We start from the raw sequence: 23,751 nt of genomic DNA, 5'->3' as shown, positions 1-23,751 counted from the left end.
CTCATTCTATTGGCTTCCATAGAATACTGGAAGACATCCAAAGCTTTTAAGAACAATGATGCTTGGGCAGTGGTATATAGCTGGATTTTTCCTCAAATGTCCAACAGTCCAGGCTGTGCAAATTAACTCTACAAGCCTGATCTGTGAATGATATTTTATTTTTCGTGTGGGCACAAACCTTTTTAGAAAATCCAATTTCCATGGTAAAGTCAATGCATGGAGAGCACTGGAGAAGTATGTCTTCTGACACTCTTGCTGTAATCCTGAGTGACAAAATGAATGCATTCCTCTCCATCAATGTTCCCCTGACAGAGGATTTTCCCACAGCTAGTGTAGATCTATGGTCTTTCTGTATATTCTAGTATTTCATTGGAATTATTGCCACTGAAATTGATACCTTTGACTTTTCCCAAATGTTCAGCTGAACAGCTTGAGGGTACTAGCAGTCCATCTATGCATAATTCAAAAGAAAACTGAAGAAACTTATAAGATTTCCAGCTACAAAATAACATCCTTGTCAACTTCTAATAATGTTCTAATTACTAAATATGATAATTTAAGTCTTTTCATCCTATTTCAGCCAAGTTCCTTATCCTGTGGAGGAGAAAATTGAATTTCTCTTTTCCAAAATCATAGACCTTTACCTGTAGTCCTGATAAGGTATAAAATAATTAACTTCAAAGTCCATATACTTTTATATCACAACTTTTTTGACCTTGGTTTGGAGGAAGCTCAAGATTTGATTAAAGAAAAAAAAAGTCTATACCAGATTATGTTATTACTGAAGAGATTCCTGTGTAAACCCACACAGAAATCCTAGAAGTTACTAAGCCTCACTGAGCATGTGTTGTAACTAAGGTCAAATGGAGAACAAATAATAGCATCTAGATTTATATAATATGCTTTTGCCATTTATAATAGTTATCTATGCCACAAATACTTTATATGCTTGTGAATATGTTCTAATTACCCCAATACAATAGTCCACTTTTTAAAGTCCAGTTCTCTCTTTCTGTCTGCTTTCACTAGCGTTTTGTCTCTGACTTGTATAGTACAAGTTACTATTACACCTCACACTTAAATGCTGAAATGTTATTTACCATGCTGCCATTTACACATACTGTAGTATAATGTTCTTTTCATACAAGATTTAACCTAAGTACATATCTGGTATAGCTGCTTCTGCTTGGTTATAATGTATTAGTCCCTGCAAATATGCTACTATTTTAGAAATGTCTCCCTCTTCCACGCATTTTCTATCATATCTGAGGTACAACACTGATAGTCATGTATATTGGATATTTTTAATCAGAGGACATTCTGAAGTTAAGTAAGTTGTTCAGAAACAGAGAAATGGGATCAGCTAGTTTTCTGTTGCGTTCCCTACTGGCAAAATAACTATTGGAACTGGGAGCAGGAAGGAAGATAAACTTGATTTGGGTGCAGGACGAATCAAAGAGTTTAATGTTAGCAACAGGAGACAAACAGCTCAGAAGTATATTCAGCTACAGTTCTGGCCAATACATTATCACTGATAGTCTTTGGCAGTAATTTATCTATTGCAGTGTTAAGCAGGCCTCTCAGCCCTCTTATGAGCTTGATTCCATTATAGTATTCTAGCTGGGGAGTTATTATAATAACTTTTCTATAATGATATTGATTCTACAATTGTAGTCTTTCTATAATAGAATCACAGTTATTATGGAATTGATATTAAGTGCTTCAGAAGAGAGCAGGGTGTGTGAGAAACATATTGTGAGACTGTATCTCATTTAGGGGTCCTAACAGTTTCATGGAAGGTAGAATGAAAGCTCCCATGTCTCTATCAGGAAATACTGTCTTATTCCATTAAAAATTCAAACACAAATCAAGAACAGTGCAATTAGTAAATTTTATAGTCCCCATTGTTATATTTTATCTATATATAAAATATATATCTATATTTTATCTATATTTATATCCATGCTGTTCCTTCCATGTGGAAGCATGTTAAATGCAGACCTGAAAGTATTTATTTACAGAGAATAATAGGAAGCAGAAGTTGATAATGATTATATTTTGAAATCAACATGCCCTTTAATTTTTAAGAAAGACAGAAAGACTCCTCATTCTTTTATGCTAAGGAGTAAACCAATATTTTTCCAAACCTCAAACCTACCATATTTTTCAGTCCCTTGCTGGTCTCCATTATAATTTAGCAAAGTACATTTTTTGTCTTAAGCTATTTATTTTGTTATAAGGATGAAACATACACATTATATTTTTCCATCCTTGCCAGCAAAATCAGAACTGTCTTTTTGGATTGCTACAGTTTTATTTGCTTTCCTTAGTTTTAATTCTTCACATAACTTACAGCTGGAGGAGCACATCAGTTTACAGATTTTACCTGGCTCTTGCTCAGTTGTACGAAGGGAAGGGGAGGAATGCCTGCAGTTCATTCAATTGTTCAAAGATATCTTAGTAGAAGACGTGCTCACATGCTCCACTGATAAACACTGGTTTATTGTTTCTTAGTAAAACTGGCCCACTACATAGTAAATGAGTCTTTCTTACACTTTGAGTTATTCTAGCATTACATGTCTCCTTTCAAGGTACCTCTACGTGCTTCCCACCAATCATTAGCTTTTTCATCCATATTTAGATGTATTGGTGGTTTTGGTGTTTTATAAGAACCTTGCAGTATATTCAAATATTCTTCTAACAGCCAGGTCCGTAGTAATAAATGCAAGTTTACTGTTCACAGCTTTGAAGTGCCAACATTTTTATGTATCATACAGCCACATCAATGAAGTTAGTCATAACTATTAGACATCAGTCCTTGCTGAGAGTGTAGCAAACTGGGATTGGTCCTGTATCAGGCATGCTGCTTTTCAGTATTCTTAGCATGCAAAAGGAGAATGATCCCACTACAATTTCTAGACCAGCTCATTTTTACAGAAAATAAAGTAGGACTTATAAGGCTGCTTTATTCTTACTTGGGATTGAAAGCTAAGAACAGATCTTGCACCCCCACACCAGAACTGCAAATTTTCCCCATTTTCTACACTGGTATTTAAGGAAAAGGTGAACCAAACTACTTTACCAAAATTTCTGTGACCCATGTACTGAGCCAGTATTCTGCTATTCCCAAAGAAAGCTCAGGAAGGAAGAAAGCATTAAATGTCCCTTTCAGGTAGACAGTATATATTTGATATTAATGATAGCCCTATAAGAGTTGACATTAATATTTTCTTTTTTTTTTCTTTAAAAAAAACCCCCAACTGTTTAGTAACTTGTTTTTAATAAATGGAGCAAAAAAAAGTTTATCCTTTGATCCAAATTATTACACGACTCATTTAAAAAAATGCACGGTATGTGTTTTGTCTAGATGTTGCTAATAGGTATGACCTTTTTAATCAAATATATGTAATTGTAGAGGAAAATTGAAATTCAGTTCTGACAAAATGTCTGCTTATTTGTTGCAGCCTTAATGACACATGTCTCCAAATGTGTTCCAATTAAGATTAAAGTAAAAATGGTAATTGGCCATTAAACATGTTGCAAAAGAAAGTAAACTAGTGAGAAAGGCAACTCAGCAGAAAAAAAAATGCTTAAGTGTTGAAAAGCAAGAGTAATAATGGAGTTTTCAGCATAGGCCACTCTATTATGGGAACAGCTAATTACAAAACAGATAATAAGTAAGAAATGTAAGTGCTCATGAAGCCAAAAAAATAGAGTAGAGATAATGGAGCAATTACTTTTTCAGTGCTCATAGGCCAAATCTCAGTCTTTCCTGTGCCAAGACCCATGCAAAAAGGCAGTTTTGCAAGACCTGTGGCTCTTTCTAGCATATCTCTGTGTTAGACCATAAAAGAATATCTCCTGTTCAACATCAGTTTATATCTGGTTTTGCCACTCTCTTGACATTGAACAGCCAAATAAAATTTTATTTAGGGGAAAAATGAAACTGGTGCATAGAGCTATGAAGGGCACTTTGCGTCACATAAGAGCTTTTTGTGGGTAGAGAAGCAGAGTGGCCATGTTTGTGATATATTACCTAGAAAATATGCATTGCCTCTAAGCAATAAAGAAGAAGGTTGGTCTAAAAGGCTATGCAATGCCTAAGCGGGAATCAGTATGAACTGGGACTTGCTGTTGGCTCATATATAAAGTCACCACCAAACTTCTTTGGAATTTTTTTCTGGTATTTCTACTGATTTTTCTATTGCCTGTAAAAGTTGCCATCTAGATACATAAATTCAGGTGTTTCTGCCTCAGAAACAATTCAGAGAGCAAGACCTTTGCCTAGCCATTTCTAGTGTCAATTTAGACCCTCTTGGGTATGTTAGATATCCACAAGGGTCTGGCAGATATGACAAAATCTGTAGGAGATCCACAGCCTTCCAGAACAGCACTGAACACAAAGGCATCTCTAAAAGCCCCAGTTGCTTAACTCTGTCCATACAAATTCAGTGAGGTATGTGTTGTAGTTTCAGCTCTGCTTTCTGCTTGCACCTTGGGACACATCTTGATCCACTAGAAAAATTTTCTAAGCCTTTTACAGCTGTGAGTACTCTGGGAATACTGCATGTGTAAATCCAGTCATCTACAGCAGATGAGGGGTTTGAATTTCATTAGTCATTCTGGGAGAATGGTGTACAAGAACCTTGGTGAAAGGGAAGAGATTTAAGTTATGTAGATGATACAAGGTATATTCATTTCAAATGAGAATCTGTATGTATCTGGCCCTTAATTTTCCAGAAAGTATGTGCAAACCACAATTTTTCAAAGACTTAAAAGATGGTTACATTTTCCCTGGCTGCCCTACAAATTATGAGGGCATTGCTGTTGCTCAAAGAAAAGTTCATCAAATTTCAGGGGGTTTTTTGGCCAATGAAACAAATGTTTGCAGCTTTATTTTTCTACATGGCGGGCCTATTTATGGTGTAGGGTCATCTGCCAATACACAAATAAAAGTAGTAAAATAATAATCCTGGTATCAGCTGCTATAAATAATATCTGGCTAATCTGTGAAATTTTAAGAAAGTGAAAACAGGATCTCAAAACACAGAAGGGTTCAGCCACCTGAACCATTGGTGGCCATTACTATATATGAAAATGACATCCACGGGTCCTAGGCCATAAGGAAAAACTGAGTTTGATACCAGCTTTCTGTAAGTTTTCCACATATGTTGGTAATTTCAGTTGAATTCTGATGTAGTAAACAAAGATAAGATAAAAGAATGAAAAGAAAAGCATTCCTATATATTTCAGTAGGAAATAAATTTGTGGTAACTGTTTTCCTTAGTAGCATTTTTTTTTATTTTCTGAGAAAGAGTGAAGCATGCTTTTATGTTGAAATGTGAAATGCACAGATGTGGACTGTCCTGGTTTAGCCCCAGACGGCAGCTAAGCACCACGCAGCCGCTCGCTCACTCCCCCCTGGTGGGATGGGGGAGAGAATCGGAAGAGCAAAAGTAAGAAAACTCGTGGGTTGAGATAAGAACAGTTTAATAATTGGAACAAAATAATAGTAATAATAATAATGAATTGTAATGAGAAGGAAACAACGAGAGAGAGAGAGAGAGGAACAAAACCCAAGGGAGGGAAAAGGGGGGGGGGGGGGGAGTGTTTAAAAAATGATACAACTGCTCACCACCCGCCGACCGACACCCAGCCAGTCCCCGAGCAGCAATCGCTACCCCCTGGCCAACTCCCCCAGTTTATATACTGGGCATGACATTATATGGTATGGAATAGCCCTTTGGTCAGTTTGGATCAACTATCCTGGCTGTGCCCACTCCCATTTCTTGGGCACCTGGCAGAGCATGGGGAGCTGAAGAAAAAAAAAAGGTCTTTGACCAGTGTAAACACCGCTTAGCGACAGCCAAAACATCAGCGTGTTATCAATATTATTCTCATACTAAAATCCAAAGCACAGCACTATACCAGCTACTAGGAAGAAAATTAACTCTATCCCAGCCGAAACCAGGACAGTATACAGAAATATCTTCATTGTTTAGTAGTTATAAACTTGTCTATTTTAAAAGAAAAAAAAGGACCTAAATAATATATTCAACTTCTGTTTTTGTCTATTTTTACAGAAATTTATACAGGTATGGAGCAATAATATATGCATCTCTGTGTGATTTTCATTTTAAAGTTTGTGATGTGGGTCTATCTCATGCTTTGTTCCAGCATTGTTGCATGATCTGCATTATCATATAGAATTAAGGAAATGTTTTTTACTTGAAAAGTTCTAAGTATTGCTTTTCAAACATCCTTCCTTTGAAAAAAAACAAACTTATTGATTTTTAATTAGTATGGATTTCACAGAAAATGCCTTTTCACAGATTATATATAGAATCACAAAGCAATTCCTTTCATGGAAAGTAGAATTTGCATTCCAAGGAAAAGAATGGATTTGCTATAAATTTGAACTGAAAGAAAAGACTTGCTATATTTTAAAACTGTTTGAGTAATACTTTGCTTAATTTCAAGTAATATCAATATATGCATGCTTCTGTAGGCATTTTTTTCTTCCTATCCACTTCCAGGGTACTTCTGTTTTTTTATTTATATTTACTAGCCTTTAATCATCTCGGTTTTGGAGACGTTTTATTTTCTTATGTCACAAAGTAGATCAAGTTAAGCAGCCAGTTTATAAAATAATGGCAAGCTTAGAGGTACATCTGAATTTTTCAAAGTTATAGAAAATGACAGTTTTGAACTTTTAATAGAGACAATTTCATATTTAGCATTGAGACATTTAATCTTCAGAGTTGCAGGGACTTAAAATTTTAGGCATCTAACTTACTGCTCATTAGTGTTCCTGGGATTTTATGAGACGTTTATGAAAGCCTTTGGGGGTGGGAGCCATTGAGCTGTATAAAGTTGATGAAAACCAAAACACAGATTTCTCTGAAGTGATCAAATAATTTTTTAAATTAAAATTATTGTACCCACTAGTTTCAAAAGAACTGTCTTGGAAAAAACAGAAAGTTGCATATAGATTGGCGGCAGGGATTTTGTGGGGATTTTTTCATTTTTATATAGCCTTATAGTGCCTTTGTACACTAGATTATCTGCCATAACTAAACACATTTTTACTTTTATTGAATGGTATTCAATTTACTTAATTTACCTTGGAAAACAGCGGTGATTCACTCTAATGTTAGAAGTGTCTTTTAGCTCTGTTTTTAAAAGGCAAGTTAGAGAAAGACTGAAACTTAATGCTGTTGCAGTGATGTTATGATGATAAAGGAAAAAAACTAAAAACATAGAAAACATCTAAGAAAACATATTTACCATGGAAGATTCACATCAGTCATTGTCTTTTACTTTATATATTAAATTAGTTTAGTGTCATTTTGAAAAAATGGTCTCTGTGTTCTGAACCTGAGCATATAAACTAAACAATGTAAATTTAAATAAAAACATTCCTGAGTTAACATGAACTTTTGAAAATTTTCATGTATTCATGCAAGCCACATAAAATTAGTCTGTTGTAGATTTTGTCCCTATTCTATCCTTACTGACATCCTTTAAGCTGGTGTAATTTTCTCATTTTGTTGAAGCAAAATGGTATTAACTTCATTCATATGATATACATTCTGTTTAATCAAATTTATAACAAAGGCGACTAGACTCTAAGCAAGGCTACTGAAATTCAATGATACCAGTGTCATAAGGTTACTGGAGCTGAATAAAATAAAATAAATTAGAAAAAAAAATCTTTTAGTTAGCCAGTGTCTTAACGGTCAGATACAAAGATCAGATTAGCATCACAATTTCCATCAGAGCAGCTAGTAGAACTGGGACTGTCACACTCGCTTCATAACTACACAGCGCAACTATTTCCTCTGACCCCAGTCTGGTGCCCAAGGGTAGGCACTGCTACCTGGTTGGTTCTTCCTCTCTTGTCCAAACCCCCACATAGACCACTTGGCAATGACAGCACTCGGTCTGTCTTGAGAGCTTTCTGTCCTCATGAGTGCATATTTAACACCAGTACCAGACTACTTGGTATTATTTAGGAAATTGCCACCCAAATGACACACTCGTTATTCTGATTATACCCATAGATAGTTTATTTTCACTCTGTTGTCATAATCATGCTAGCAGTTTGCAGTCAGATATATTTTGTCATTGATTCAGTCCGTACTTTTACAGCAAAATGCTGACTTTGAAAGCTGTTGTTAGATTTAATTCCTTAAAATGTTAGTAGCAAATGGCTTTTTTATTAAATTATTTTCCAAAAAGAATAACAACATTGAAAAGATGCCGTTTCTGATTATAAGAGAATTCTATACTACACATCAAAACGTTTCATGTACAGATTTATGCTGAGCAAATAAAACAAACAAACAAATGTCAATAGTTTTGCATAAAGAAATGAAAAGGTATCTCAGGTAATTTATTTTCTATGTCATTTTTATAAATTATGCTTTTGACTTTTAATAATAGCCTTAACAGGAGAGTCTTTTTCAGGAAAAAAATCTATTTTCAGTGTTCATTTATGATATTTAGAGATTCTACTGTAGAAGTCTTATAAGCAAACACAGTAGAAAACAGAACTGATTAATATTAGCAGAATGACATTTCTGAATATGCAATATGCTTCTCATTCCTAAACAAACACAATTTTCCAAATAAATTATTCATTATTTGGTATATATTGTATGCTAATAAAGAAGCATGGTATATGCTATGAATATATGCTTCTATATATATAGAGAGAAGTATAATATTTAATCCAATATACTGTGCCACTGAAAAGGAAATTGTCCTTCAACTGACTGTAATTTAATCATTTGTGCATACTCTTTTGGGGTTTGTTCAGGTTTATTCTAATAGAGAGGCCTTTAATTGTCTAGTAAAGTAAAGACAATCTATTCTTGTAATCAATAAAATATAGCCAAGAATTAAACAAGCAAAAAGGTTAAACTTCTCTAATGGAAATAAGCACGGTTGGAAAGATGTGCTGAACTTATTAATTTATTAATGAACTTCTGTGTTTGATTCTTTCACATTTGATCTGTTGCGCATACTTTCTTTCTCTTTTTTGTCTGCTAACTATGTTTAGTGAATATTACATTTTTACTCTGTGATGGCCAATTTAAAAATCCGGATATGTCAGTGGGAGAGGACAGTTTATAAACTGTTTCCGTGGCACAGCATTCTTTTCTGTTAACAATCACAGAAAAATTCATCTATTTCAGAAACTTAACAGATCATGTGAGAACTTTCCTATATTTAGTAAAAAATAGTATTCAAATTAATCAGCTACAGTTAAAAATTTAATATATATATTTGCACAGAAATTCTCTAACGAATATTTTACAAGAAGGAGAAAATGTAGAAGACATTAATTCTGTATCCTGATTAATCTACTTTAATAAAGAAATTTTTCACCTATAACCTGTTTGCTGCTTGATTTATCCAAATAGCTTTAATCATACATTTACAGCATTGTAAAAAAATGCTGATATGAGAGCAACGGCAGCAGTACATTCATTGTACTAACATGTAACCACCATTGCCTATTACAATCCAACCTTAATCTTTGTGTCGATATGCATTTTTTTAAAAAAAATCTACTTTAAATCAGCCAACTTTCTTTTCTTGTTTTCTTGCTACTTGTATTGATTAGCATTAATAATCAATTATTTAATAATGAATGATTTTCAGAATTGTATTAAAATAATATAAGCAGTTGTGATCCTCTGAGTGGGGAATGGTCTTTTAAATTATTAATTCTCAACACTGAAAGTTAAAAATTAATTGATTCAGGGAAAGGGACCGAGTGGGTTGGACACAGTCTTATTATTTTCTTGGTTTTTTGTTTTCCCAATCTTCCAGTTTGAATATGAATGAAATCTTTGCCATTTCTGCCAGTAGCAGAAAAAGATTTTCCATGCAGTGATATGCAGGAAAGCTGGATGGGAGGGAAAAGAGGTTGAATTTCTAATTAAAGCGTGGTGAAGGTTGCTTGAAAGAAGGCACTGCAAAAATTGTTTAGAATACTACTAGCAATAAATATTATACCATGTTTTGGCCTCATTTGGTAAATAGGATTGTTAACCCAGGTCATCAACTTTATGACCAGATTTTAATTTACCATTCTTTATAAATATCAGGATAATGTAAATATTTTTTGCTTTGCACTGTTTCGCTTTACTATAGCTAGAACAAAAGCAGTAATTTATGTTTTCCCTAATTCCTTACAGAGGGGGAAAAAGTCTTTTTTGTCAAAGAGCAATTCTGGTGTAGTTTCGAATCAGTACAAACTTCACTGGAATTAATACCCTTCTGGGGACCTACCTTGAGCAAGAATCTGAAGAAGAGGTATAAACTCATGCTCCTGCTTGCAGAACAGCATGGGAGGAAGGTGCATGAGCTGCTTACTAGCCAGACATGCACCCTGGTTGAGTTGCCATGCTGCCAGGGGAAGGAGCTGGCGAGAAAGAACAGGCTACACAGCATCAGTGATGACAAAATGGAATATTAAGAGGTTTTTCTTAGAGACCGTGAAGGGACAAAAGCCTGATACCCACAGGAGCAGGATCAGAGGAGGGGGGAAGGATAGGTAGAGGATACACTCAGGCACAGGCAGACAGAGACTCTACAACAGTGGAGGCTGGAAGATTATTACTTCCGACAGCTTGAAGGAGACTTTCTCTTCACCCTCAGAGGTTCATTGATGGAATAAGTATTGGGCCATGACAACAAGTGAGGAAGAGTCAGTTTCATCTGCAGAGGCATGTAAGCTGTCTGAGTCTGATGCATACACCCTCACCAGTACCACTAAAATGAAGCAATGGTTGGCAATAGATAGACTCCCTTCTCTGAGGGAGAGTAGTACCCACCTGTTGACCAGATTTGATCTCTGAGGAGGTTTATTTGCATGCCAGAGGTCTGGATTCAGGATGTGGGAAAGAGATTGCCAAAGCTTGTCTGATGCCCAGATTACTAGCTTTTGCTGCTTGTCCATGCAGGCACCAACGATACTACCAACAGAGACCCTGAGCACATCAAAAGTGACTAGTGGACTCTAGCGGTACGGGTGATGGCTGTGGGGGCCCAGCCAGAGTTTTCCACAGCACTGCTGGTAGGAATAGAAACATCCTGGGGGTTAATATCTGATTAGTGGTACAAACAAGACTTCATCTTTTATCACCATGGGGCCCTCTGAGCAATGAGGTCTGATGGGGAAAGATGGAATCAATCTAAAAAAAGAGGGGAGAGGATCTTTGCCAATGGGATTGCGAACTCTGTGAAGAGAGTTTTAAATGACATTAATCAGGGAATGCAGAGAAAAACCTAAAGGGAAGTGGAGGTACATGGAGCTGGAAAGAATTGCCTGTGGGAAAGCATGATCAGGGAAGCCGTCACACTTCCTTGGACTGCAACTGGGGGCCCATCTCAAGTGCCTGCACACAACGTACACAGCACAGGAAAGACAGAAGGAGTAAGAAGTCTATGTCCTTTCTCAGAACTACAGCCTCCTATCGGAAGAACAACACACACAGTGAGATAGCTCACCTTACTGGTGTGCTGCAATGGATGGATGCAAGCTCTCTGGAAATAGAGGCAGGGAAGATGAAGAGGCTGGGCTGAACTTCACGCAAAGCGGTGTGTTGAATGCATGGAGCTTTGCTATGGAATGGGTGATGGTGATGCACTGCTCAAATTGATGGGGCAGGATGAAAAGGGAACCATTTAAAGAAATATTGTGGTGGGTATCTGCTACAGACAGCTTGATCCAGAAAAGTTTGTGAAGTCATCTTTAGGAAACTGGAAAAAGACTCATGAACATAGGCCCCAGTTTTCATTGGGATATTACCACCCTGACCTTTGCTGGAAAGACAACATGGAAAGACCGAAGTAATCCAGGAGATTTTTGGACCATGTTGAGTAGAGTTTTTTGAAACAATTGCGGGGTGAGACAACTGGGGGAGGTACTTATCTGGATTCTCTATTCGTGAATAAGAAAGAGGTGGTTTCGGATGTAAAGGTCAAAACCCGCTTTGGCAATAATGGCAGTGAGATGATGGAGTTTATAGTCCTAAGAGAAAGGAGAAATTCAAGTAGGAGAATAATGATTCTGGACTTCAGTGATCTAGCTTCGGTTTGCTCAGGGATCTGCTTGGCAAGCTCCCATTACAGACTGCACTGAAGGGAAAACTGTTTTATCTTGGGCCCACTGATTTATCTTGAAGGACAGTTTCCTCAAAGCACAGTTCTTTCCAATGTGCAGGAACTCAAGCAGATGTGGCAGAAAAATGGACAAATGGAGAACTCCTGGCTGAGTTTAAAGAGAAAAGGAAGTGCACAGAAGGTAGTGTAATGGTGAGCTACCTATCCAGAGGCACCCAGTCACACAGGAGCAGAATTAGGAAAGCTAAAGGGCAACTGGAGCTAAAACTATCAAGGCAACTGAAGGGCAACAAGAAAGATTTCCATAGGTCTACCAGTAACAAAGAAAGATGGAGAAAAATGAGATCACATTACTGAATTGACAAAGGATATGGAGAAGTCTGAGATACTCAATGACTCTTTCATGCTGTTTTTCCACCTGTGGGGGAGCTGGGCTTGTTCACCCTGGAGAAGAGTTTCAGGGAGACCTAACAGTAGCCTTACACTTATTTAATATGAGCTAATAGAGAAGACAGATTCAGGCTCCTTTTCTCAGAGCACAGAGTGAACGACATCTATCCAAGCATTCACAAAAAAACCCCAAAACCTTATCATCACTTAGTGGATTTGAGGTGATAAATATGTCAATATGTGTTAAAATTTATGAAAGCAACAGAAGAACCTGAAAGTGCAGGTTACCTTCCTTTCTGAGTCTGTTCACATTGAACCTTTTACATTTCAAATATTTCCAAAAATCTTCTCAGAAATTGTGTTTCAGATAGTAAGAATAATCTTCAGCTGAAGCTTAAAATAAATTATTAATTTCTGAATAAGAAAAATACATCTTTATCCATAGTTCTTTGAAGATGACTGTTTTTTGGAGGGACTCAGACCAGACAAAAGTTGTTCAGTTACTCTTTGGTCAATGATACAATTTTCTACACACACTGTGGAAAGAAAAGGCAGAAGAAACCCGATATGTTATTGAATCAGCAGAGCAGAATGTTTGAAATAAAAATCATACATAGAAGACAGGGGTCTGGAGTATATTGAGAGGTTTTTTTAAAAAAAGGTAATACTTTTCTGAAATATATAGTTAACTCATGAAACTATGCCACAAGATATTGAGATTAAAAACTTAAAACTCATTAGCAGTCATATGACAGAACTGTGCACAGTCCTATTTATACTGGACAAATATTTGTAAATTATATACACCTGTGGCCTTCAGGACATATGTCCTCACTGATTCTTATTGCCTCTTTATTTTGCAATTGTTCACCAAAACTCTGTTACACTCTCATCCAAAAAGTGGTGGTATTTAGCATTAGAGAAGAATACTATAGTAGGGGAAAACTGATGCACTGTGGCATGACTTTTGCTTTGTCTACAAGAAATTTCTACCCATACAAACACTTGGCATGTAAGAGGATCGGCAAATCTGTTTAAAGGTTCTTCCATCAACAGAAGAAAAACAAGTACTGCATTACTGGATCATCTGACAGTTCCACTTATGATTGTGAACCATGTGTTAAGCTTATTTGTGTGGGTGTGAACTTCACTTCAGGAATCAACAGGGTTGTCACCCATGTCAAGCTGTTGTGATATAAAGATGAAAACTTCAGGGCAAAATCTCAATGTGCCATATGGCTGCTTTTGCTATGTAATTTCATGAATTCCAGATCTGAGAGTCGGCTTCCTATGGCAGGATCATCCTGCAGCGGGGAGACCAGTGGTGACATAAAGACAGGGAACAACTTGTGCCATTCTTTCTCTCCTCTGTCAGCATGACTAATGGGGTCAAAGGGTTGTTGTTTTCTTGTTTTTTACCTTAATTCTGTTCCTACTTGTTGCTTTTGCTACTAGAATCCTTGAGAATTCAGTCCTTAGATGACTCTGTCTTACAGTAAGGAATCAGCTTACCTAAAATCCTGCTGACATTTTGGACAGTGCATGTTTCATTATTATGAAGAAGGCCTCTTCATAGCCAGCGTGCTACTATGTGATCAACAGTTACTATGTGATTAACAGTAAAACAAAAGAAGGCAGCTAATGCAGTACAGGCTAACAAAATTTTGTCTATAATGACAGTACAAGCAAAGGAGGAGATAACACAGATTCAGCTGACTGCAACCAATAATAAGCATATAATAACTGTGCGCCTGACCATCCTTTTTTATAGCAGAGTCCAAATCATTTTTTGGACTATGCATCTCAGTAAATATAAAAGTACATTTCCCACGTTAAATTTAAATAACATTCAGTCTTATGGACACCTTAATATTGAAGTTATCCAATGAATGTTTTTCATCCTTGCACCATATCATACAAATTTAAGGAATTTTAAGCTTTCAAATAAGTCACAGAATGGCACTAAGTGGCACTGTAGCTCGATCTCAACCACTGTGCTGTAGTTAAAGTCATCTTCTTCTGAAACCATAATAAAATATTCAATATATTCCTCCAGAATAAGCTAACCACTTAACTGATTCAGTTTCCCCAAAATTATATCCAAAAACCCTGTATGAATTGCCAGTTCTGTTAGTTAGCAACTGGTCTACAAACTTAAAGCTGCCATATACTATAGGTGACCTGTAACACTGGTTGAGTCTTTTGTCAGGAATTCTTGTCCAAAATTTTGAGCCTGAAAAGAAACTGAAAATTCTCAGTAGTATTACCCATCTCATGAACATGGCTTACCTCGTGTACCGGGTGCAGGTGCTCAGTGCCGGCAGCGGGGGCTGCAGGGCAGCCGCGGTGAGGAGAGGCCGGGGCTGCCTCGTGCTGGATACAGCCGGTTCCAGCCAGCTCCAACCAACCCACCGCAGGGCACGGCTGAGCCCCCAGCCAAGGTGGTGGTGCCTCCAGGAAAATGCATGTAAGAAAGGGCAAAACGTTGCACAGGCAGTGAGGAGTGAGGGAAAAAGTGTGAGAAACAGCCCTGCAAGCACTGAGGTGAGCGAAGGGGGTGGGGGGAGGAGGTGCTCCAGGCACCAGAGCAGAAATTCCCCTGCAGCCTCTGGAGAAGACTATGGTGGAGCAGGCTCCTGGCAGGAACTGTGGCCTGTGGGGGGTCCACACTGAAGCAGGGAAAAAATGTGAGAAGGCAGGAGGGGCAGAGGAGAACTGTTATGGACTGACCACAACCGCCATTCCCCTGCTCAGGGGTGGGGAGGAGGTAGAGGAGTCTGGAGTGAAGGAGTAAAGTTGGGCCTGGGAAGAAGAGGGGGATGGAGGCAGATGGTTTTAGTTTTGTGTTTATTTCTCACCATGCTATTCTAACTGGCAATCAATTCGACCAGTTTTCCCAAAGTCGAGTCTCTTTTGCCTGTGACAGTAATTGGTAAGTGATGTCCCTATCTTTATCCTGACCCACAGGTTTTCTGTCTTATTTTCTCCACCCGCCCTGTTGAGGTGGAGTGAGAGAGTGGCTGGGTGGGCATGTGGCAGCCAGCCAAGGTCAACCCACCACAACATAACTGTATGGATTTGATTTTCAACATGACTACCCAGGTGCTTTATGTTATAGCATCACATTGCCCATCACTGGGTTAAGGTTACAGCCTGCCTAATGAAGAGGGAAGTTGTTGGGGCAGGGAGAAGCTGCTCCAGGAAGGAATGGCTGGGCAACCAGAGCTGGGGCAATGGCACTGGGGAAGTGGGCAGAGGGCCTGGAGTACAGCAAACCCTGGGCAGCTCTGGCAGAAAGCATAGCACAGACACAGCCCAGTCTCAGCAGTCACAGAAAGGCAGATGGGCTTCAAAGGAGCTCCGAGGGTCTTGTGCAGTTTGTTGCAGCCCTGAAAGCCACTGAGCTCTGTCTGAAACTAAACCTGAAAGAATAGACTTGCCTTCCGCAACACTGAGGGAAAAGGGAGGCACCTTTACAAACCCAAACCCATTTGATCTCTGTTCTCTCTGCCCTCATCATTTTGAGTTTCGTTACTGGAAAACATTAATCAGTCTTTCTTATGTTTTCTAGCAAACTAAGACTCACTTTAAAGGGCCTTTTAATCTTTTTTGATCTATTTATTGCAAATTAAAGATTTAGATGAGGGCATCTGCAACCCCAAATCACCATCACACAGTTCGTTGATTAGACCAGATAAACATATATAATCTGTTAGACACTACCGTGTTTGTTAGGAAAAAGTAAAAAGGGACTGTGTGAGATTTTCTATTGTACAGAATTTTTATAAACAATGGAGGTAGTAATTATTAAATACATACCTAATTTCAGTAAAATAATTTGTGTGTAGTCATAAATTGCAAGCAGAATAATTATACAAGGTTACTTGCATTTCACTGATGTTCAGGATTATGGGTTAATGTATAAACAGCTCATATGATAGCTGTGACAACAGGATATCAGGAAGAAATAACTGGAAGCTTAAAAACAAAATTCATCAATTATTTTTAAATACACTTTTTGAGCCATTTTAGAGGATAAGGGTAAACAGAAAAACTATAAAATATATTGAGATAGCTATTTTGATTTTAAAATGCAATGTCATTATATAAACAAAACATAAAATTGTCTTTTTTTGTTTGTAATTCTACAAAGCGATTAAATGTTTCTGCATGATAATATACATATATGTACCTCTGAGACCCTCCAACTCAATTTTAACCAGGGTTATAAAGAAAATACAGCTCATAATAGGCAGCAGCTGCAGAGATATGTTCATTAGTTAAACACTGACAGCTTTGCCATTTTCCTTTTCAGGCTTGAACTGTGAGTTTAGGCCTTGTGAGGCCAGCAATCCCTGTGAGAATGGAGCTGTGTGTATAGAAGAAATGAATTTGGACGTTTTTCCCCTTGGATTCCAGTGCCAGTGTGTGAAGGGCTTTGCAGGTCCACGTTGTGAGATCAATGTCAATGAGTGCAGTTCTAACCCTTGCCTCCACGGATACTGCTATGACAGTGAGTTCAGTCTGGTTACTCACTTTAATGTAGAGTAGTCTTTCTGTTGAAGCATCTGTAGCTATTGAGCTGCTCTGGGGAGAACAGTGGATAATTTACTGAAATTTAGCTTGTCTGAAGCTCCACAGCCAGCACCAGGAGGATTATTTTTGCCAAAATGCCTCAACTCCTGGCACTGGGGTTTGTGTGTTCAGGGGGTCAGAATTGCAGCTAATGAGAAATTTTAATGAGATTTGTGCTGTCTCCTTTGATACCTAAATTAGCCAAACATATCTTACATTGTGCATTCGATGAGAGAATATTCAGGTGCTGAAAAGGAGCTCATGGAGCAGTCAGGCAGTATATGTCATAATTCTAACGAGTCCAAAAACTGCATTAAATATCAAACTGATGCAAAATGGAGTGACTGTTTACTATTAAGCACCTTCTGTCACATAACTATGTAACTTCCATTTTCACTGATAGATATACTTAAAGGTTTTAGAAGCAACTTGGTAATGAATTACTACTATATTCTGTCTGGATTGGCAGGCTAAGTTTAGTAGCACCCATTATGTATGGAGTACTTACTGGAAAGTTTTATGGAGCTGTTACCACCTATCAGACACTTTCTATGCTTGGTAAAAAATAAATAGAAGTGGTAATTTTCACAGAATCTTATAATACTGGCTGGAAAGCAGAATGACAGCTGGAGGTCATGTAGTCAAACCTGCGTGAAGCTGGACTATTAACTGTGCCAGAACAGGTCAGTCAGGGCTTTTTCTAGCTGAGTTTTGAAAGCCTCTAAGGATGGACAGAAATTCCACAAAGTCTTTGGGATAACCTATTCCACCGATTCACTACTCTTGTAATGTCCTCCCCCCAATCCCATCTGAATCTCCTAAGCTGTAACTTTTGGCCATTTCCCCTTATTATATCATCTAACACTACTAAGAAGAATCCAGTTCTGTCATTTGTGCAACTGCCCTTGAAGTTATTGTTATATAGCCCTCTAACTATTAACCCTCTCTGAAGGGACTAATACAAAGCAAGCCCGTCTGACTCAACTTTTCCTCATAGGTCCCACACTTTAAGCACTGAGCAACTGTGTTTGTCTTCTGCTACATCTCTCTTGTGTTTCCCCACATGCCTTTTAAAATGAGAACGAAGACTGGAGAATTTCCCTGAAATTCAAAATTTTTACACAAGTTTGCAGATGATCTAATCAACTTAGTGGTTTCAGATGAGATCTTAAAGAACTGACCCCAAATTACTAAATATACCATTGCCTAAAACTCTCCTAGTTAAAAAAAAAAAAAAACAACCCCAAAAACCCCTTTCAATAAGCTTTAAGAATTCTATCTTCCCATATATGGTGAGTGGCTTCATATTTTATCTAGTGAAGACTGTTTCCTAACAAGTTTACAGATGTTTTCTATGTACTCTACATTGGTTCAGAGATCTTTTTGAACTGGAATTTAGATGAACTGCAGTAAAGTTCTTCATGCTCACAAAGCGCCAGGTCTTTTGGGGATAGCTTGTCTTGTGGTGCCTCTGGACTTGAGTTATATTATGTGGACATCTCAGTTCCTCTGCACTGTGCGCACTGGCTGCAGAAAGCTGGAAACCTGAGGAAGCTAGGAAGCTCTTAGCAAATGAATAATGCTCCTGCTCTGAAGGACTGAAAGCATTTAATGAATACAATAGCAGCTACATGCACAGACACAATGTCAGAGTAGACTCCAAGGTAAATCTCAGCGATAATGAAGAATCCAGGGACCTCTTTGAGGTTAGAATAAATGCAGGCCTGCAAGAAGTGCAATTATTGCTGTCACGAGCTCCTTACATGGATGTAGCACTCTAAAGTTTCCTCTCCGTTTGTATCATTAATGATGAAAAAGGGAGAGGATTCTTATCATCAGCTTGTTAAGATTAAAATGAAGCATTGAAATATATCATAGGTTGAGCTGCCAAATTCAACTCAAGCAAGTTTTCCTTTAATATAGTGGTATAATATGAGGCATTCCTTACCAGAAAAACCCCCCAACAAACCAAACAATGTTTAACTGCCCCATCTCATTTAGGCACAATATCGAAGATAAAATCTTATGTACTTTGTGTACAGTTTTGTGATGGAAAATTACTCATTAGCTTATAAGATGCCATCACTTTTTCAGAAGCTAGTAATGGGTCATTGATTTATAATTCTTATGTCAAAGTATTTTAATTTTTTAAGTAAAATGCAGTACATGAATGTGCTTTCATATTAAAAAGGTGTTTTGAGATATTGCATTTCATTTATTTCAATTTTTTAACATGTCCACACCTTTTAGGTAAAGCCGGTCCAAATCTTTTCCAGCTAGTAGTCATGACTGTAACTTACATAATTTTACTACTTTGTTGTTATTCTAAAACACTTTTAGTACTAAAATACCATCTCTGTTACAGTTGTCGATGGCTTCTATTGTTTGTGCAACCCAGGATATGCAGGACTGAAATGTGACCAGGACATTGATGACTGCATAATCAATGCTTGTGAACACAATTCTACATGTGTTGATCTACATCTGGTTAGTAGAGAATATCTTTTAATTAAAATGATTGCTAAGTTTTCTTCCTGAAATCTAAAGCAATACTATTGCGAGTTCTAAACCTCCACTTAATCCATACACCTGTCAAGTTTTATAATCGTGCTTTCCAGTCACTGTTTTTTTGTTTATCTGTAATGATATAGGCAGTGGGAAAGAGGAATGTTTTTATCATTTAAAGCAGTTATTGAGTCAACATGGTTATTTGGGGAATTCAAAAGGAGCGGAATATTTTCAACTAGGTGTGTTTATGGCCTCATTATAAGTGACAGGAATACTCATTTACACCCATGACATTGGCTTCAAAGGGGCTTAAAAAGTATTTTACCCCCCAAAAATGGCTTTACTTTAAGTACTTCAGCATTTATTTTCAAAATTCTTCAGCTACATTCGTTCCTGAAACATGAAAAGTGTTAAAAATAACTTATTTCTTCTCAGAAATAACAGCATCCAATCAACTGATTCCTTCATGGGAGGAAAGGAGAAGAAAGACATTCACATTGTGTAAACTTTGGCACCAGAGGTGGCCCATGTTCTGTGTCACTCCCTCCAGGAATCTGTCAGGAACCAATTTGTTTTCAATGTACTTAATAAGGACACTAAGACTATACAGTATGAATATTGTCCTTACAAAACATTCAGACTGTCAGAGAAATTGGGGGTGGTTTTAAAAAAAAAGGAAGAAGGGTGGCTTTTTTTGCCTTCTTCTAGTTTTTCCCAGCATGTTTGTGAGAATATTAAACTAATAAAATGTTAAAGCAAGGTGTAGAATTCAGATTAATATTAAGATGCCTGAATGCAAATGTCTATATATGGTACGAGCTAAGCATCCAAGCACCCACCAAAGGTGCTAGAATCCTTGCTGATGCAGTCAGCACAACGCAGAGAGTGATTCAGCTACCCATCTTGTAGATGTCCACTTTGGGTGAACTGAACAACTCTGCAGGTACTACTTGACTGTATAGCTAGGCTGTATTAGTGCTGAAGCAGGCACCCCTGCTGATTTCCAGCTGACTTCCATCCCAGAAGCCCAGAAATGTGTGAGGGGTGTGTGGATTTCTGGGGTTTTGTTGGTTGGGTTTTTGTTGTTTTGCCTTTTTTTTTTTTTTTTTTTTTTTAGTATGCACATAAAGAAATTGCACTTTTTTCTGACAAACCCTGGTGGTAACCCACAGCTATCACTATTTCTTAAACTTGAACAGAAGTTACATGCTTCAAGAAAATATTCTCAAATCCTCTACTCTGAGTTCCAGAGTTGTTTCTTCTTTTCACAGTTAGAATACTTTATGTATTGTATAAATTTTCTTGTAAATATACTTCAACAACTAGTAAATGCCTTGGACAAAATCAAATGCTTGATATGGAGACCACAGAGCTTGTGACACTTTTGTTCTTGTCTTTGGATGCTATTGTAAATGCATATTTTTTTACCAGTAGACTGCAATTAATATTTCAAGCTGTCATACTGGACACATACTGCCATCTTAAAATCAGGTTAGAGAGCACTCCAGAAATAAATTTTATGCTCACAATGCATGTACTGTCCTATCTTCCATGAGATGGTGTTGTATACGTAGACATTCCACATATTATTCCTAACTGCAGTTGATGCTTTAACTGAGACTGATAAAATGGAGCTGTATATGCAAAAGTTTAAACAACATCCTTTCCCCAAAAATAAGATATCAGAAATGGAAAAAATTATGGGTTCTTTATAAAATAAACATATTGTTCCACCAAGAATGTCTGCTAAGCTTCACTGAATGAGTTGTAATATTGATCCTGGGGGACTTTTTAATTTGGGCAAAATTAAACCTGACAAAGAATGGTAGCTCACTGCAATTTTTAACACAGTTTTAGATTTTTCTTCATAAGCCTTTCACACTGTTATTTTCTTGATTCATTTGTGTTTATTTTTGTCCTGCAGTACCTGTACATTTCTCATCTTCTTTGTCACAGACCTATGCCATTTTAAATGGACTGTGACACAGCAAATCAGTGAGATCCTTGCAGACTCCCTGTTTCAGAGAAAGCCTGACGTTAAAAAAGTCTAACCTATGTGGATTCAGTTACTAACTACAGAAAATAAATACTGTAGAAACTTAATGGCAAGGTGTCATTTTAGACCTTGGATTTGATCTTTTTCAGACCTCAATGGCTTTCTCAACATAGTTCACCCATGTTGTCAACGTTACAGTAAGTGTTCATACTAAAGTGTTCGTTTTGATGTTAGTTAATGCACAGATAAAAAATCTTCAGTATTTTTTTTATTAGAAGACTGTTCTTTGGCATCTTTGATAGTAATGTAATTTTGTGCTCAAAAAAAAGGAAAATGAATACAGAATGGGCTCTGCTAAATTGAAAAGTTAGTATCAGCATATTTTTAAGACAAATAGGGAATTGCTAGTAGTTTTATTTTGCTACAGCAATAATAATGTATTGCTATTCAATATTTATACTTTCTCCTTCTCTATTCTTCTCTATAGTATATTAACTTAAACAAAAATTTCTGATATAAGTTTCTGAAATAACTTTCATGTGGATCATCTTTTAAGTTGAATCCAGAAAGGGACAAAAAAAGACTCACTCACTAACTGACTGCATTATTCAGTTTGTATGCAACTATATTATTCCACATACAATGTTCTTATTGTATTCAGTATCAAAGAGTACTGAATTTCTTCCACATCAAATGATGCCGTTTTTACACCAAGATTCCTCAGTGATGGATGCAAAGAGGATTAATGAATGAACATATATTCATAAAAATGGAAGAATACCCATTCCCTCTTCTTCTTCAGCCAGAGCAGCTGTAAAAGAACAGATACTGAGATAACAATCCCCTAGAGAATGATTTTTTGAAATTTAAAGGGTCTCCTCCTCCTCCTCTAAAAGGTAATAAACTGGGGGATTGGGAGCAACTGTGGCATAATCAAGGAAGACTTAAAAACAGATGGAGATCTCAGGAGTTTCATAATTTCTCCATCAAATACAATTTTCTTCGAAAGATATATTACAGTAGCCTTATCGTACAAGTCAAGGACCAAAGATCTTTATGTGAGAAAGAATTCCAATACATACTCTAATAGCAACATATACTTCACAGCCTTTTTACCTTGGGTCTCCAGGCAGTAGGTGGCATTAAGGAATTGGACCGTGGGATGAGATCAGAATAGGTGAAGTACACAGCTGAATGACACAACTATGTCAGCTTAAGGAAGCTCCAATTTTCTACTGTACCTGAGAATTCCAGTCACCCAAGAGCTACTATATACCAGCACAAGCCACTGTCAGTCATATTAGACCCTCTGGTGGCTCAAGAATAATTAATTGGCTACCCGTATGCTAATAAAAGTTCCATTCTGCAGTTCAACAGCTCAAATATCTTTGATTTTTCTAGGCCAAAGTGAGACAATTAGCATTGCCAGAATGATACTTGCAATACGTATTCTTCCTCTTTGGTGTTGGTAATGTGGTATAATATAGAGCCTTAAAACTAGATAACCATGTTATCTTAACAATGCATCAGCAAAAATAGGCACCAAAAATGACACTTGTGTGATGCGTTGACCCCAGCTGTCAGCTAAGCACTACACAGGCACTCACTCTATCCTCTCCATGGGATTGGGGAGAGAACAGGAAGAGCAAAATCGAGAAAACTTGTGGGTTGAGATAGTTTAATAAGAAAAGGAAAGGGGAAGAAGAAAGAAAGAAGAAAACAAATCAAGTGATGCAAAGGCAATCACTCACCACCTTCCATGTGTACACCAATGCCCAGCCACCAGTTTTCAAGCAATGGCCACCTTCTCAAAACCCACCTCTCCTCCGTTCTTATTACTGAGCATGACGTTACATAGCATGGAATATCTCTTTGGTCAGTTTGGGTCAGCTGTCCTGGTTGCATCCCCTCCTAGCTTCTTGTGCACCCCCAGCCTACTCATTGAGGGAGCAGAGTGGGAAAAAGAAAAGGCCTTGATGCTGTGTAAGCACTGTTCAGCAATGGCTAAAATGTTGGTGTCTTATCAACACTGTTTTGGTCACAAATCCAAAATGTAGCACCATACAGGCTGCTGTGAAGAAAATTAACTCCATAACAGCCAGACCTACTACAGAACAGAATTCTACAAAAGGAGGTTGGTTAAA

The 23,751-nt window shown here is 37.4% G+C and overlaps 1 protein-coding gene across 1 annotated transcript in view; it reads left to right on the top strand.

The window, feature by feature from the left end:
* Nucleotides 1–23,751, top strand: part of EYS (eyes shut homolog) — a 944,771-nt gene that overhangs the window by 307,531 nt on the left and 613,489 nt on the right. Inside the window, 2 exon segments of the mRNA XM_072855247.1 lie at nucleotides 16,844–17,041; nucleotides 19,469–19,590. Of these exon segments, the coding sequence (XP_072711348.1) occupies nucleotides 16,844–17,041; nucleotides 19,469–19,590 (320 nt within the window).

Source organism: Ciconia boyciana, chromosome 3, assembly GCF_034638445.1.
Source record: "Ciconia boyciana chromosome 3, ASM3463844v1, whole genome shotgun sequence".
NCBI lineage: Eukaryota > Metazoa > Chordata > Aves > Ciconiiformes > Ciconiidae > Ciconia > Ciconia boyciana.
Note: the sequence above shows the minus strand (reverse complement) of the source record. Positions and strands in the feature narration are given on the sequence as shown.